This window comes from Mytilus trossulus, unplaced genomic scaffold (genome assembly GCF_036588685.1).
Source record: "Mytilus trossulus isolate FHL-02 unplaced genomic scaffold, PNRI_Mtr1.1.1.hap1 h1tg000070l__unscaffolded, whole genome shotgun sequence".
Lineage (NCBI taxonomy): Eukaryota > Metazoa > Mollusca > Bivalvia > Mytilida > Mytilidae > Mytilus > Mytilus trossulus.
The window spans coordinates 2998874-3016636 of NW_026963294.1; the positions used below are offsets into that span (position 1 = coordinate 2998874).

Sequence of the window (17763 nt, forward strand, 5' to 3'; positions counted from 1 at the left end):
CCTTTTAATACGACCGCAAAATCAAAATGATCGCGTGAGTAAAATGTTTTGACGCTGTCAGCATCGTCGTCGTCATCTTCCGAAGACGTTTGGTTTCTAAACAATAACTTGACTATTAAAAAATGGATCTCTATGAAATTGTGCCACAAGATTTCATATTATACAAAAGGAAGGTTGGAATGGGTTTTGGGAGTTATTGTCCTAGCAGTTTTATGGACCATAACGGGACCGAAAACTATATTTGTTCTTGATACAGTACCTTAACATGTGTATGAATCTATGGATTTCCATATTTCAAAATAAAGATTGATATTGGTTTTGGGATCGTTAACATACCGTCAAGTAAAAGGGGCTAAATAAAAGCAACAGTAGTATACCGCTGTTCAAAAGTCATAAATCGATTGAGGGAAAACAAATCAGGTCAACAAACTAACACCGAGGGAAACACACCAACTATAAAAGGAAAACAACTAAACAACAAAAACAATGAAGTAAACAAAAAAACAAACGACAATGCAACATAAAAAGAAACGAACGATATTTTTGTACCAATTGTATTTAGTCGAATAATATATAATTGCAACACTTTACGTTTGTTTTAGACATGTACAGATGTAATTCTATTTAAAACCAGAATGTATATTGGTTGGTTCCTAGCAATTGTGTTGCTGCAGGTAGTCATTGAGGTAAGCATATTGTAAAATAACCAGTATATACAGTAACGGTAAGTAACAATATTGTTTAGCAAACACAATTATCGAACCTGACCTTAATTCCAAAATAGTATGCTACTTAGTGTTGCTAGAAATTATTTAGCAGGAATTTACAACTAAGCACAAGAAACTGAAAAAAGATTGAAAGCGTAAATATAAGAAATGCCTTGCATTACCAAAAATACTAAAATGATAATTAAAAAATTCTCGTACAATAAAAGTTATTTGAACATGACAGAAGAAATTGCTTCCTTTAACCTTAATATTTTGATAGATTTTAGGTTTGATATTTGCTAACAAAGAATATCTGTTCATATCTACACTGAAAAACGGGGAAACCACGACGGACAATGTATCAACTGCAACATCAATTTTCAGGACAGCATTTCAAGGGATACAATCTTTCCTCGTGAATAACTGGAGAAGGTCTGTGGTGTAATTAATTACAGGTTTAAATAAACACATATACAATTTGTATCGATAGTATGTCAATACTCTGATAATTACTAAATGTTTGTGTGGAGAAAATGTGATAAAAAATTTCTGATAAGATTTTTGACATTTTTATTCTAAATATTACACAATTGTACTCATAGGTCAAAGTTATGATATTATTTTTTAATCTGATACAGATATACAATATGAAGCACCAGTAGTTTACCCATGATAAAAAATTCGTAAATCAATGACTATTACACAGAATACATAAAAATAGAAAAAAACAATAATCACAATTACTCTGAACAGAACGAGATTTTGAGGGTCGACTGAATAAAATGAGTTTCAGATAATTAACCGGTGTTTTAAATTTCTAAATCAATGAATAACACAGAAAACATAATAAGAGAAATAATGAGATCACGATGATTTCAAACAGAGCGATACCATGCGCGTCGACTGGATAATGAACTGTATGTATTTTTTTAGGTGATAATAGTTATCAAAGGTACCAGTATTATACTTTTATACGTCAGACGCGCGTTTCGTCTACATAAGACTCGTCAGTGTCGCTCAGATCAAAATAGTTATGTAGCTAAAATATACAAAGTTTCCAAAAAAGTTGTGCCAATACAGCTTAGGTAATTTATTTCTGGGATAAGAAAATCCTTAGTTTTATCGAAAAATTCAAAGTTTTTTAACAGAAAATTAATATAAAATGACCATATAATTGATATTTATGTCAACCCCAAAATGCTGACTACTTGGCTGGTGATACCCTCGGGACCGAAACGTCCATCAGCAGTGGCACCGACCCAGTTGTGTAAATAGATATCAAAAGTACCAGGATTATGATTTAATACGCCCGTCGCACGTTTCGTCCACATAAAACTCGTCAGTGTCGCTCGGATCAAAATAATTATAAAGCCAAACAAGTACATAATTAACAAACTAAGTTCATAGATAAACTTATCCACCGATCTTTGCCACAAATTAAACAACAATTAAACGATCTCACATACAGACCTTAACACTTCTCGATAGTATTGTTTTAACTATATCAAAAATAAATAAAATAACAAAATTTCGTAGAAAAAGTAATGTTAAAAAAGAATTATACGATACGGAAGGTAATGATTGAATACGTACAGTCATGATTCCGAAAACTACACACGACATTCGTTCTTGAATAATCTCTAGTTGATAACAAATTATTATTCCATAACTGTTTTGTTTCAGATCGAGAATTACATTGGTGTATCTAATTTCACTTATAATTTTGTTTGTGAGTTTACTTTAAAACTTTCTTAACATATAACAATTAGTGACAATTCGTTTATGATACTTGATTACAAAGAGAGAAGGGTTATACCAATGAGACATTCAAATCTCATAAGTCAAACAAAAAACTGACAATTGCAGGGCATAAGCTAAAACACGACGAAAAGACAACGAGCTCATAAAATACGACAATACCTCGGCTAAGCATGAAGGGTAACAGATCCAGCTCAATATGCGACTCCCGTTGTGTGACCCCTGCACGTAGTATCAAGTGATTAGGCATCGTTGATATAGGCATAACAAAATAGCGGATAAGCAAAGCATCAATTATGCGAATTTTCTAATCACAAAACTGTGAATTTTTGAAAACGAATCAGTGTTTTCATAACCGAGGATAGTCAAGACAAATACCGATAGAAAGTGCACACACATTTGAAAATTAAAAGGACAGAAAAAAATATTTTAAAACTAAAGTAAATTCTACACAGACCACTTTTAAGCAGAGTTGAGAGCTCAGACACTACGATGTAATCTCACCCACATGTGGTACCATCATGTTACTCATTATAAGTACGGTGACTCGGCTATTTATAGGATGCTACAATTGAGAAAAAAACATATTTTGAAAATAAGCGTTTATCACAAACTGATAATTGATTATGTTTCACGTCATTTATACTGCCAAATCATTTCCAGCATATTTTAATTTTTTGTACATAGTTATTGTTGTTATCATCAACTATATCCATTTCAGATATCGAATGTTGGTTTACTTGGAATAGCAATAAACATAAGATATGATACTGTGTTTGGAAATTCAGATATCCAGGATATACTTTCGAGATTTAGTATAGCAAATCACACATTCAGCAAAGCTCTCAACACGTTTTCTATCGTGGTTTTAACCTTTTCGTCATTGTCGATTGTTGCAATTATCTACTCTGTTGTTGCCATTGTTTCATGGAGATGGAGGAGAATATTTTTATATACAGTATGTTAGCCTGTTGGTATATACATGATGCGCATATGCTACTATAAACACATAGAAAAATAAAATCATGCCTATATACGAGGAGAAAAAATTAAGCAAGTTGTACCACGGTTTTCAGTAGTACTTGTACATATATCGAAGAAGGCTAAAGTTTTATTAATACACACACTAACAAAAAGGACGTGCACACATTTGGTCAGTCAATGAGTTAGTAAATTGTCCAGAATAACTTATAAAATAAGAAACCATATTAATCAAAACTAAAACCGGTTCGCGATCTGCAATGCAAGACCTTACACATTTTAAGTCGTTTTCCATTGTCTTTGGAAAATGCCTGTACCAAGTCAGTAATATAATTGTGTTTTTTATTGGTTTCTTTGGGTGATGAAGTCTAATTTTGTGTGTTTGAAAGTATTCTCATTTTGAAATGAACCTTGTAAATTTGAGAGATTTTTGTACTAAATATAGAGTTATTTTAGATATAAAGTGACATTTGTCGAGACAAAAACGGCATAACAAGACAAATATCAGACAAAACGTCCCATCGTCAATTGCAATAAAATTATGTCTAGATGGCTGTTAGGATGATCAAGTTTTACCCCATCGTAGCCATATATTGAATTCTATGTTTGTTTATATAAAAGGAACAGACCAAGAAAATTCTACTCTAAGATCAGGTTTAAATATCATTTCAGAGTGCTGGATTGTGGTGTGTTATTTTGGTTGCAAATATAGTACAGATAGGTTTATGGGGGAAATTTATCTCCAGTGTAAGTCATATTATTTAATTTATACATACTAAATTGAGAACCTTTAAATTTCGTTATTGGATACAGAAAGTACCGCTACCTTATCTCGGTCTTGTTAAACATATATTATATTGTATATTTAGATTGCGACTAGTTAGTAATTGCTTGTTTTCAAGGTCATGAAATACATACACTATATAATTATGTATGCATTATTTAATAATGTTCAATAAAGAAAGAATTGTATTTCTGAGAGAAAGAATGGAGAGAAAAAGAAAAAAAGAAACAAATAAAAAACATTATAAAAATAAAAATGAAAAAATAATATTAAAAAAACTCTTGAAAAAATCAATGAAATTTGATCAAAATATTTGTGTAGTGTTAATGACTATTTGTATTCACATTTAGGTTTAGGTTTTTTTCTCATAAAATGTTTTACATAATTATCTAACCTTTTTTTGATAAACAAAATATTCTTATATCATTTGGAATAATCGGTCCATGTGTTTTATAGATATTGTTTATTGATGTATATCATTCTCATTCTCGAGAGTTTCTATTATACGATTTTATTGATGAAATTACCCCAATATAAGTAAGGAAGATTTTGAATTGTTGAAAAGTCATTAATTATCCCTCATCGTTTACTAGATCATTTATCAAAAAGATCCCTATTTTAATATTTCCATTATTAAAGATCGATTCTGATACAAATCCAACTTCATTTTTTGGTATAATTTTCTTTTGTTAATATTTCCAAACTTTAAAGACTTTTTCTCGAATAGGGTTTTAACATCTATTGTTTGGCAAAAATAAACAAGGCTTTCAAAACTATTTTTTAAAGTACTTTCTAATATCTTATTAAGCTCCGGGTTGTTATTCAACAACCGTCTAATCCATTTTAGTTTCAACCCTTTTATATATTTATAAGTATCTATCATGTCAGACCCCCTTATTCATGTTCAGAACATAATATTTCTCTTTTAATCATTTTGACTGGTTTGTTTTCCTAAATTAATGAATAAAGTTTGTCAGTTAGTTGTTTCAAATATTGCATGGAACTTGTAATGTTTAATGACTTTTCTACTTTTTACACAAGTATTCCACATTCCAAACTAAAAGACAAATTAAAACAGTTGGTATTACTTTGCTTCATAAAAAAGAATGGCCAACGTAGATACAAGTATCTTGTCTTAGGGAGGGATGAATCCTACTTTGTAAAGATTCACTCTGATTCAAACAAAAAATTATCTGAAACTGATATTATCAAGATGCTTGGTTTTTTAAATGACAACATATTTGTTACGTTCGGAGCACTTGTTTTTCAACAGACTGGCATTCCAATGGGAACAAACAGTGCCCCTCTACTTGCCGACTTATTTCTTTATTATTATGAGGCTGACGTCATGCAGGACCTTCTCAGGAAGAAAGATAAGAAGTTAGCAATATCCTTTAATTATACTTTCCGCTATATAGATGATGTTCTTTCACTAAATGATTCAAAATTTGGCGACTATGTGGAACGCATCTATCCCACCAAACAGGAAATAAAGGATACTAGAGATACAGTTAAGTCGGCTTCATTTCTTGACTTACATCTAGAAAAAAAACTATACGACAAAAGAGATGATTTAAGCTTTCCAATTGTGAACTTTACATTTCTAAGTAGCAACATTCCAGCAGCACCTGCATACAGGGTATATATCCCCCAATTGATACGAGATTCCCGTGCTTGCATTTCCTATCATGATTTTCTTAATAGAGGGTTGCTGCTCACACGGAAGCTATTAAACCAAGAGTTCCAAATGGTGAAGTTGAAATCATCCCTCCGTAAATTTTACGGACGCCATCACGAGTTGGTTAATCGTTATGGAATAACAGTTTCACAAATGATATCGGATATTTTCCTTACGTCGTAACTACAATACCCTTCCTTTTCATGAATGTGACCTACCGAATTAGACTATTTACCGGATTTGTTATCACATAAGCAACACGACAGGTGCCACATGTGGGGCAGGATCTGCCTACCCTTCCGGAGCACCTGAGATCACCCCTAGTATTTTGTGGGGTTCGTGTTGTTTATTCTTAAGTTTTCTATGTTGTGTCATGTGTACTATTGTTTTTCTGTTTGTCTTTTTCCTTTTTTGCAATGACTGTCCCTTTTGTATCTTTCGTCCCTCTTTTAACGCAGAGGGTTTTATTTTGAAATAACTAGTTTCTTGATCCTTTTTATTTTTCAACCGGTGTTAATGTTTGCTTAGATAAACATGTTAAATAAAAGGAAAGTAGTAAAACATGGTAAATAATTATATTATCTGGAACTAAGTTATTAAGTTTTTTTTAACAGTAATGTTGATTTCTGGAAACCTTCATCCTTAAATAGTAGCATAAGAATATTTCACATTTAAGTTTAGTTGAATTATTATCATCGATATTTTGGTTCAAAATACATCAATTTTATAAAACACTTTGTTGAAACGGTTGCTTTATTTCAAGAAAAATCAATTGTCATAGTTTTTATTTGAACTTTAAACTTATTTGAGTCAGTGTCTGTATAACATATATTTATTTATGTAGCCTACTCAATGTTAATATTGTATAAGTTTTATGTCAAACACGAGAAATTTAAGCAACATACAAAATACACAAAGTACACAGCTAGTGTATAACACTGAATTAAATTAAGTGTAGAACTATGTCAGAACATTACGCCTCTTTTTCTGTATTGACCAGGTGTACTCATTGCTTCTGATGCCTATTTGTTTTGTGAACCAGCCGTACTCATTTGAATTTTACGCTTAATTTAACGCGTGTTTTTTGCCTCAGTTAAACTTGGTTTCCCTTGGGTTTCCGCCTGGTTGATGCCAGTAAATGCATTCCTTAAACAATAAAAGTATCTACATAAATGACTGAGGGCGTCACTATTTACAATTTATATTTATGATAATTTAAATTTTGTTTTACAGGCAGACTCAGATTTAGAAGGAAAAATGAGAACGGAGTTAGCCAGTCGATATAGCTATATGTTTTCTCATGCATCAGGCCACAACCATCGCGAAACATCATTATCTTGGAATACTTTATTTGTAAAGGTTCGTCTATGCATAAACGTATACCATTCGTTTGATACGAAAAGTGATAAGTTGCGAATGCACAACTGAATTAATTCTTAAACATAAATAAGTATCAATCTTGGCGTATAAGAGGGGTCATAGACAAAGCCTGCATCAATCATTATGACCAAACAATAAGGAAGAAAAATAATGAAATATTTGTTAGCCCCCCAAAAAACTTAAAAAACAAAGTTGTACCATTGTCAGAATATGGAAATAGTCGACACACTCATGTTAATGTCCACTATTATTGAAATAAATATTCAAATTGATTGTTTATGTATTTTAACAATCATTTTAATCACTGTTTTTCGAGCACTAATATAGATAACTCATACCGATTATAGTCACAACTTTATGGAGTTTTCTGTATTTAACGCTTGTCTAATAGTTTTTGATTAATTAATTATATTGTATGAGTCAAGCGCAAATGATAGGTGTAATATTGACGAAAAGTCCGTTTTGTATATAAATTTTTTAAAAATGTGCCTTCGTTAACGATTTGTTTTAATATAAACTGGTAAAAATATTAATAAGATAATTGCTATACGGATAAATTAATATGATTTAAAATGACTTATCCATTGCAAAGCAGTGGTACAGACAGCTTTTATAACTGTTAAAGACACATTTCCAGGTAATTGCAGTGTATTGGTAAAAACAGTGAAGGTTTTATAGATAAGTTCCTCTGACTAAGAAAGTTTTTCAATTTGCCGTTTTAGAATCAAATGCATTCTGGGCAATATATTCATGAATACACCAAACCGCTATAAAAGGCTAACAAATACCAAAAAAATTGAAATTCATTATTTTACGAGCTGCAGTTTTCATTTTGGGGTACAGAAAAATCGAGATAACGATTGGAAGAGACATCTTATATTTATTAGTAGAAGAGAAACTAACAGCGTCGGACGAAAAAGGCTGTCTACATGATACTACATACTACACTAAAATATAAGCAGCATTGTACCTGATATAATTCATAATCATTTTCTGGTTTAAGATCTGAGGTATCAATATTGATGGTGAAAATGAAGTAGTAATAAAAAGAACGACATAAGAACACAAAAGGGACCCTTAAATAATGCTAAATCGATCTCAGTGTACAGTTTTTGTCTAAGAGATGATTATGTTTCTGAATACAAACTCATAAAAACGACGACTGTCAATGAGACAAAAAAAATACCAGAGGAACATTTAAACTCATAAATTGAAAATGACCTGACAACGCCAGGACTAAAAAGGAAAAAAAAGACAAATAATAGTTCACAAAACACAACATAGAAAACTAAAGAATAAGCAATGCGAATCCCACCTAAAAATCTCAACGAGAGACAAAATGATACAGAAATTACAGCTTAAGACCAACGTATTACCTTCAACAATGAGCCAAGCCCGTACCACATAGTCCGCTTTACAAGGCCCCGAATTCATAGATGTATAACAATTCAAACGAGAAAACTAACGATCTGATTAATATACCAAAAAAATAACAAAAAATTATCTGTAACACAGAAACAAACGACAACCACAGAATTACAGACCCTTGATTTCGGACAGGCACATACACGCTAACATGTTAACGGGATCTCAATCATCCCCTAATCTGGAACAGTGGTGTTACAGTAAGCTGTTAACAGACATTCTAGAAAGATTACTGAATAGATGATACAACTGCCCTGGGGATAACAATACAACAGCATTGGAATATACTTACTCCAAAATAAAGAAAATAATGTGAAATTGTTGCGTTCAAAATACTTTTCGTCATTTACCTTCATCGATGAATGATCAACCCGACAAATTAATTTGAAAACTAAGAATATATAAGTTGTAAAATGTCACTGGGAGAGGCTTACAGTCTTTAAAATGCAGAAGACGTTGTATTTTGTTTGGTTTTTGTTTGTTTGAAGAAGTGGTATAATTATGTACGAAGATCGTCAATTTCATATACTCTGTAGCCGTAGATATTATATGTTGTCCTTCGTTTTTTTTAATGCGTCCATTGATCTAAAAATAATATATATGCTTATGTATATAGGCTGAATGCTGTGGTGTTGGGACCTACATGCCGGACTCATTTATCTCATCGGATTGGTATATAAGCCGGCGGGATTCGAACTCACAACGTATACCGGTACAGTGTTGTAAATCTCAGACAGATGTGTATCCATATACAAGTCAATACGACACGGACTGTACATATAATCTATTTAACGGTTATTACCATAGTCAGGTAGGAGTTATGTTACAAAATCGTCTTATCTGTAGTTGCCTTAGTAAAGGTTCTAAGTTTACCCAGAAAACTTAAAGCTTACTATAGACACGATAGAACAAACTTAAATTACATTTTGAAGTTTCCTAAATCAGTGGTGTTGTTCGAATTGTTTTCAAATATTGGTTCGATTTTGGATTTGACGACTCAATGTAAATACGATTGAAGTTATCGATAATTTTGTTTTGATACTTCGACATTTACACCATTTAACTTCTGCTTTATAATACTGTTAATCGTAATAGTCCCACTGAAATGGTGCGTATTATCTCGTTTTAAAGTGTGGAAACTCGGAATGGGACATAAAACAAACAAAAAATTCAGAGGTTGGAAAACAAACCTACCTAAAGCGAGTTATTTGAAAAAGACAATTTTTCCGCATTGACCTATGTTCTTAAAGGCCGTATTGACATCAAGAGGACAACACCAACGGAACTGATCAATCTATTTCAGGAATACTAGTTTATATATATCCTCTTCAAATTATAAAAACAATTTTAAAAAAGACCTGCTTTATGTAAATATCCTAGTAGTCAAACAATTTATATATTCATTTGATTAAAATCCAGACTTTGTGGTATGAATGCAAATGATATACTTTCATAAGAGAGACCCAATGAAGTAGATGTAAGAAATTATAGGTAACCGCACGTCCTTTAACAACGATCAAAACCAATATTATATAGTCAGCAAAACAATCCATCTAGAAAAAAAACAATGCCAAAGTGTATGTACAAAAACAATAAAGAAACACAATATTCGATAGACAGCAACCAAACACAACACTCAATGGGAAATGTCTTAAAAGATGCACATATAGAAGTGGCGAAATTTAATATGTTTGCGATTTGTCGATCCGTCATAAACATGGGACAGTTCCGTTACATCACATTTGTAAAATATGATTTGATCAATCTAATCGATACAAATGACAAACGCAATTAGATCGAAACAAAGCACCGATCTAAGAATTCGTTGCCTAAGAAAAAGAAGCATAGCTATAATATGAAAAAAAATATGTAAATTGATAAGTGACTCGGCAAAACTCGCTTATTGTTCCAATAGACATTTGTATAATACAAACTCACACAATAATAACAAAAAAATACTTTCAAAAAGTTTTGTTCTTATTAAGAGAAAAAGAAAGGAATTTAAATCATATATATGCTATAATTTTGATTTATTTAAAAAAAAATATTGAATGATTGCACATAAAAGATAAATAAATAAAAAACAAATACATTTTAGGGATGTGATTCTGTAATTGAAGACAGATTAAAAATGTTCAGCACACCGTTCTTTGTGTTTATGGCAGTCGTCATTTTAGCCGAGGTTTGTAAGAAAAGTGCACTTTTTACGATATTGTTTTCCATATGTTTAAACAAAATGAAACACTGAGAAGAAAATGAATAATCGGAAATTAAGCTGGATAATTAGACCGTTAAAGATCGTCACAAACCAAAAAAAAAAATAGCAGAGAAATATATTCGGGGGATTCATGTAATTCTTTTTAAGAATTCTTTCATTTAAGCGGATGCCTCTATCCGTCAACACATTATGTTAAAAAGGTGTACGAAAAAGGAATATTTCTTAGTAAAAATGTCACAGTTTAAAACGTGAAGTGTTATGAGTGTCAATGAGAAAACTCTCCAACATAACAAATTGATCTTCACTCATCCTCAAATAATGTGCAAAGCCCATACCATTTAGTTGGTCAAGTAGGTTTTTGTCATCCGATACAAAACACGTAATTTATTACAATACATTAGTTGCAACACCCTTAATGTTAGGGAACAAAGGTAAGTTATCGGGTGTATTTAATACTAGAATTATCTGAGGAAGGTCACATGTGCTGCAGAAGGGCACAAAAATCAGGTTCCCCTTATGGGATCCGTATGGTTTCTCATGAAAAAGAAATTTTCGCCAAAAAGTCTCATAATCCGTGGTCATTTATGACATATCAAACTTAACGAGGAGTTTTTATTACCTATTATCTCATTTTTGTATACACCTATGGCTCTGTAGTTCTTTTTACACAATATTGTACGATTGACATTTAAATGTGCCACTAGAATATTGTGGAAAATATTTTGTTAAAAAAATACTAGCTTAAACATAGACTAATCAGACAATAAATATATATTTAAAATATAAATGGGTTAGTTTTGGGTCTTTTTTTGACGTAGTCTTGTTTGTTTTACTACGCTCTTGGATTTAATTGCAATAAAAAAATATTTTCATTTCAGATTTCGTGTATAGTGATGACAATATATGATGCTGTTCGCCTACCATCTGAACCAAATATTATGCATCTAGAAGAGAAAGCAAATGAAGGAAACGTAGAATTAGTAGAAGTAGACGAAAAGCCCTCATCAAAACCTAGAAACATCGTTTCTGATAAAAAAGATAAGAAAAAGAAGAAAGAAAAAGAAAAAGAAAATTCCGAAAAAGCTGCAAAAAGTGAGCGGAAGCAATCAATTGAAAAACAAAAATCATTCGTTAAGCAAAAGACAGATGAAACTGAGAAAGTTAATGACAATGTTGAAATACAGTCGTTGGAAGAGACAAAGAAAGAAAATGAAAGAACAAGAACGAATACTGAGGAAATGATTGATTCAAAACATTTGAATCAAACAGAAAACACAAAAGATGACAAAAAAGAGGAAACAGACTTAAGATATCAACATAAAAACGAAGAAACAGAAAACATGCATCAAGAAAAAGAAGATATAACAATGAAAGACACCAGTATACAAATCAATGAAGAAACAGCTTCAGATAGAACCGAATTGAAAGACAAATTAATAGCAGATGTTGATGCCAAAGATCTAGTTGAAGATGACTTATAGTGTTGAATTCGAGTGTCGTATTCGAGTGTCGAATAATACATTATGCTACATACTCGTCATTAAATAATGATACACAACATGTAACATTTTGATTTAGATTTTTAAACTATAAACTATCAACTTAAATAAAATCAGCATGAAGTTCTTTATGTTTATAGCAGTCGTCATTTTAGCCGAGGTTTGTAGCACTAATTCAACTTTTTCAGATATCGTTTTCGATGTGTTAAAAAAATACAAAATACACAAAAGAAAATAAACAATTAGAAAAATAAAAAGATAAAACAGGGGTTGAAATCATAAAACTTTGCTCACAAAAATCATGCTCGAAACATAAAATCCAGTATTTCGATTAGGTGATTTTGGAGTATGAGTTCAAAAAATGAATATCATTGGTTTTAATGATTTCTATTAAAATGTTGACTGTAAGGATTTTTTTGACAAATTTTCGATTGTCCACACAAGGATGGACATCGAAGAAGTAGAAAACAGATCATTTTCTTTCCTATTTAAAAAAAAAAAAAATTAAACTATAAACTATCAATAAAAATAAAATCACGTTTTCGAATTTCTAGCTAGATATAAATAGATTATCGAGTCCAACATGTATTTTTAATAAAAACGAATAAATATTACGACTTTCAAAAGTTGAAAGTGATAACACTTCTGAAGAATTGACATGTTTTCCTCTAATGCATGTTGCGATATGATAACAATTCAGAAGCACATGGCATATTCAATAATTTGACTTTTAAAAAAAAGTCCAGTTCTGAACAATGCATATTCTAAACAAAGGTCCCGTAAATTTTCCTAATGCAATAGACACCAAAATATTGATTCCAAACAGTTTTTGAAGTAATATAGTTATGAAAAAGGCTTTTGTTATTTTTGATTCTGCTGTTTGCATTTTTAGGGGCATTATGTTTTTCGGTCTGTGTGTCCGTTCGTGCGTCCGTTCATTCGTCCGTCCATCCGTTCGTCCGTCTGTCCTGCTTCAGGTTAAAGCTTTGGTCACTTCAGGTTAAAGTTCTTGGTCAAGGTAGTGTTTGGTGGAGTTGATGTCCAATCAACATGAAACTTAGTACACATGTTCCCTATGATATGATATTTCTAATTTTAATGCCAAATTAGAGTTTTGAACCAAATGTTACGGTCCACTGAAGAAATGAAATGATAGTGCGAGTGGACACATTCTTGTTGTATATGATTTGTTAGATAATGAGTCTTTAACGGTTGTAAGGACACTAGTAAAAAGTATAATTTCACCGAGGCTAAAAACCTGGAATTTCAAGTTTTGTGTTTCATACAAGGAAAAGCATTTGTTGTTGCAAACGATATATAAATGTTCTGTGTTAAACCGAGGTTGTACACTATAAAACTGATAACATCATAACAACAAATATGACAAAAATACGAACGTCAGTATCATTTTAAAATATTAAAAAGAAACCCAAAGATTTATTCACAACAACCCAACAAATACCGGAAGTGAACTAATATGCTACGAAAGGTAAGCAGTTTCTGGTCTATGTGTGGTATCCGTCCTTTAACCTATTTTTTTGTGCGCCTCTCCTTGCCGACCTCTTCTTATTTTCATATGAATCGGAGTTCCTTTAGACACTTGTCAAAAACAAGAAGATCAAAGAAGCCAGTTTATTTGATTTCACTTTTAGATACATTGATGATGTTCTTTCCATTAACAATCCGAATTTTTCTGATTGGGTTCCATTAATATATCTGTTCAGGATCATATGAGTATTTGGACCATACGCGTATGGTCATGACCATATGCGTATACTCATATGGTCCGACCGTACGCGTATGGTCGGACCATATGAGTATTATACTCGTTTGGTTATTAACGGGCCGGACCATATGAGTATTTGGACCATATAGGTATTTTTTTCAAAAATACAATAGAAATAAAACAATAAACTTTATCTTAAAAACAAATGTGTTTACAAAAAAATGTATTATTTTTACATGTCAAAAGCTACATATTCATTAAATATTGATGCCACAGTCAGATGATCTTAGTTTTCATCGCTAATTGTATTCGTGTATACTTTTGTATATTTCGAATGACCTTCACACGGTACCATACATGTAGCCTTTCTGCGATTGCTTGTTTTAGATCGAAAATGTCCAACTCTAGATCTCCAATATCGTAAAATGAATATTAAAGATGAAATCAAATAAAGGCAGTGGCTATTTCATAGCTCTTAAATGCTATTTTACCGGTCTTATAATTAAGATTAGAATAGAAATATAGAAATAAAGAATAGAAAAAAATTAAGAAACATACACTTTTAATATTTTACTTATCAAAAATGTCTTAAAAAATATCATGATCTTTAAATAAATATCATGATCTTTAAATAAATATCATGATCCTTGCCGGTGATGTAACCTACTTTAAACAATAAAATTCCTTTATCAATATGTTCATTTGATTTTGACATCTTCTTATAATTGTACTTACAAATAGTAAGTATTATTAACTGTGTGAAACTGTTTTTTTTTTTAATAAGTTGTTTTAATATATAATAAAATTACATTTTAGTGACGTAACAACCAGAAGGGTCAATTTCCCCCACCTTAGTAGCAATATACCAACTTCACCTGCATATGGGATATACATTTCCCAACTTATTCGGTATTCAAGAGCTTGCAGCTCCTACTCAGACTTTGTGTCTGAGCAGAAAGTTGATGAACCAGGGGTATGTCAAAGAACGTCTCGTCCTTTTTCTAAAAAAGTTCATCGGAAGGTACCAAGAACTTGTTGATAAATATTCCGTATCAACTTCACAAATAATATCATGATCTTTAAATAAATATCATGATCCTTGCCGGTGATGTAACCTACTTTAAACAATAAAATTCCTTTATCAATATGTTCATTTGATTTTGACATCTTCTTATAATTGTACTTACAAATAGTAAGTATTATTAACTGTGTGAAACTGTTTTTTTTTTTTAATAAGTTGTTTTAATATATAATAAAATTACATTTTAGTGACGTAACAACCAGAAGGGTCACACCAAATGAAGAGTTTAAAAGTATACGTGTTGATTACCCCGACCATACGCGTACGGTCCGACCATACGCGTATGGTCGGACCATATGAGTATATACCCATATGGTCATGACCATACGCGTATGGTCCAGATACTCATATGGTCCGGAACATATCCACCAGAACTAGAAATTAAAGAAACAACAGACACGGCTTCCTCCGCCTCATTTTTAGACTTATAACTCGAATTTGACATATACAGTCATCTCAGTACCAGAATCTATGACAAACGAGACGATTTTAATTTTGAAATTATCAATTTCCCCCACCTTAGTAGCAATATACCAACTTCACCTGCATATGGGATATACATTTCCCAACTTATTCGGTATTCAAGAGCTTGCAGCTCCTACTCAGACTTTGTGTCTGAGCAGAAAGTTGATGAACCAGGGGTATGTCAAAGAACGTCTCGTCCTTTTTCTAAAAAAGTTCATCGGAAGGTACCAAGAACTTGTTGATAAATATTCCGTATCAACTTCACAAATAATACACGATGGTTTTGATGTATAAATTTTGCGTACTGACGTTGTTTATCATCTTGATAACGTTTTATAGTATTCTTTTATTTGTCTTTATTAATATTACTTTTACTGTTAAGTCTGTTTTTTGAGAAATCCATTTGACGTGACTCTGTACTTATGTATCCCGTCATACTTTGAACCACACAATTATTTTATTTATTATTATTACTTTTACTGTTAAGTCTGTTTTGTGTGATATCTGTTTTACATGACTCTGTATTTATGTATCCCGTCATTCTTTGAACGACAAAATTATTTTATGTCTACCTGTGGGAATTTCAAACGCGCACCTTTACACCAGTACTTAAAACCTTCCATCCTTTATGGGTGGATTTTGTGTATCCCATCATACTTTGACCGACAAAATTACTTTATTTATTAATATTACTTTTACTGTTAACATGGTTAAGTCTGTGTTTTGTGATATAAATTTGACGTGACTCTGTACTTACGTATCCCGTCATACTTTGAACCACACAATTATTTTATTTATTATTATTACTTTTACTGTTAAGGTTGTTTTTTGTGATATCTGTTTTACGTGACTCTGTATTTATGTATCCCGTCATACTTTGAACGACAAAATCATTTTATGTCTACCTGTACGAATTTCAAACGCGCAATTTTACACCAGTACTTAAAACCTCCCATCCTTTATGGGTGGATTTTACATTGATAAATAAAATCGTATAATATAAGCAAAATGAGGAAGTTAAATTTAATGTATGCCTTTTTGTGCTTCTTCGTTACATTTGTTTGTTTTTATAGTGATTAATTAAGATGATAACACAATGTTGACTGCTGTACCCCTATTTTTGACATTTTTACCTATTGTGTCTGTTTGTTTTGATCACGCATCGTTGACAATATAATGGAATTTGATGCGACTGTCATACAAGTGAGAGATTAGCTAGCTATAAAACCAGGTTAAATCCACCATTTTCTACATAAGAAAATGCCTGTACCAAGTCAGGAATATGACAGTTGTTATCCATTCGCTTGATGTGTTTGAACTTTTGATTTTGCCATTTGATTGGGGACTTTCCTGTTTGAATTTTCCTCGGAGTTTGGTAAAGTCACAATCAAGGAGTAGAGAACAGAATTGAGGCTACGAATCACATACTTTTTTTTTATAGTCGAATAATTTATGAAGGCGCCTGTAATACATTCGAAAGGATGACTTTAAATTAAGCATTTGGTTCAAAAAAAATTTCTTTTGATTTTTTAAGTTAATATTAATCATATGATGAACGTGTAATTCGTTTGTTCCCGATTCTTGATCGGTCTTGCTTTCCTCTGATTTCGCTATCGTGATGTCAAATAAACATATCCAAAGATTGATCCCCTAACGCATACCTAACGCATTTAATCATCATTAGATACACATATTACGCCACAGGACTTCACAGGACTTCAGAATGCTTGACTTAATCCTGAGGAAATATTTCAGCATGTATCATCGGATTGAGTTTTCAAGTTTTAAAATTTTCATTAAATAATATCTTATTTTCTTCTTTAAAACCCGAAATAATTCATAAGTAAAAAAAAAGTGTTTAATGCAAAAATTGGACCACTTTATTAAGTGTAAGATTCGTGGAAAGCCGTTATTTTTCATTTTATTATTTATTTTGTATCCTCTGTGTAACAAAGAAGTAGGAAGTCTATTATATAATATATCGTCTTAAATGTCATGTATTTAAATGTAATATAGCCTCGAATTTCACGTATTTTTTGTTTGAAACATGTATTACAATAA

At 31.5% G+C, this 17763-nt stretch overlaps 1 protein-coding gene across 1 annotated transcript; it reads left to right on the top strand.

Moving 5' to 3' along the window:
* Nucleotides 1-610: 610 nt before the first annotated feature.
* On the top strand, nucleotides 611-12548 carry LOC134699451 (uncharacterized). The gene is made up of 9 exons (XM_063561045.1): nucleotides 611-686; nucleotides 988-1139; nucleotides 2391-2436; nucleotides 3187-3423; nucleotides 4119-4193; nucleotides 7142-7267; nucleotides 9330-9524; nucleotides 10812-10895; nucleotides 11810-12548. Exons 1-9 carry the CDS (start codon nucleotides 636-638, stop codon nucleotides 12410-12412), a joined length of 1569 nt encoding a protein of 522 aa, XP_063417115.1. The 5' UTR covers nucleotides 611-635; the 3' UTR covers nucleotides 12413-12548.
* The last annotated feature ends 5215 nt before the right edge of the window (nucleotides 12549-17763 follow it).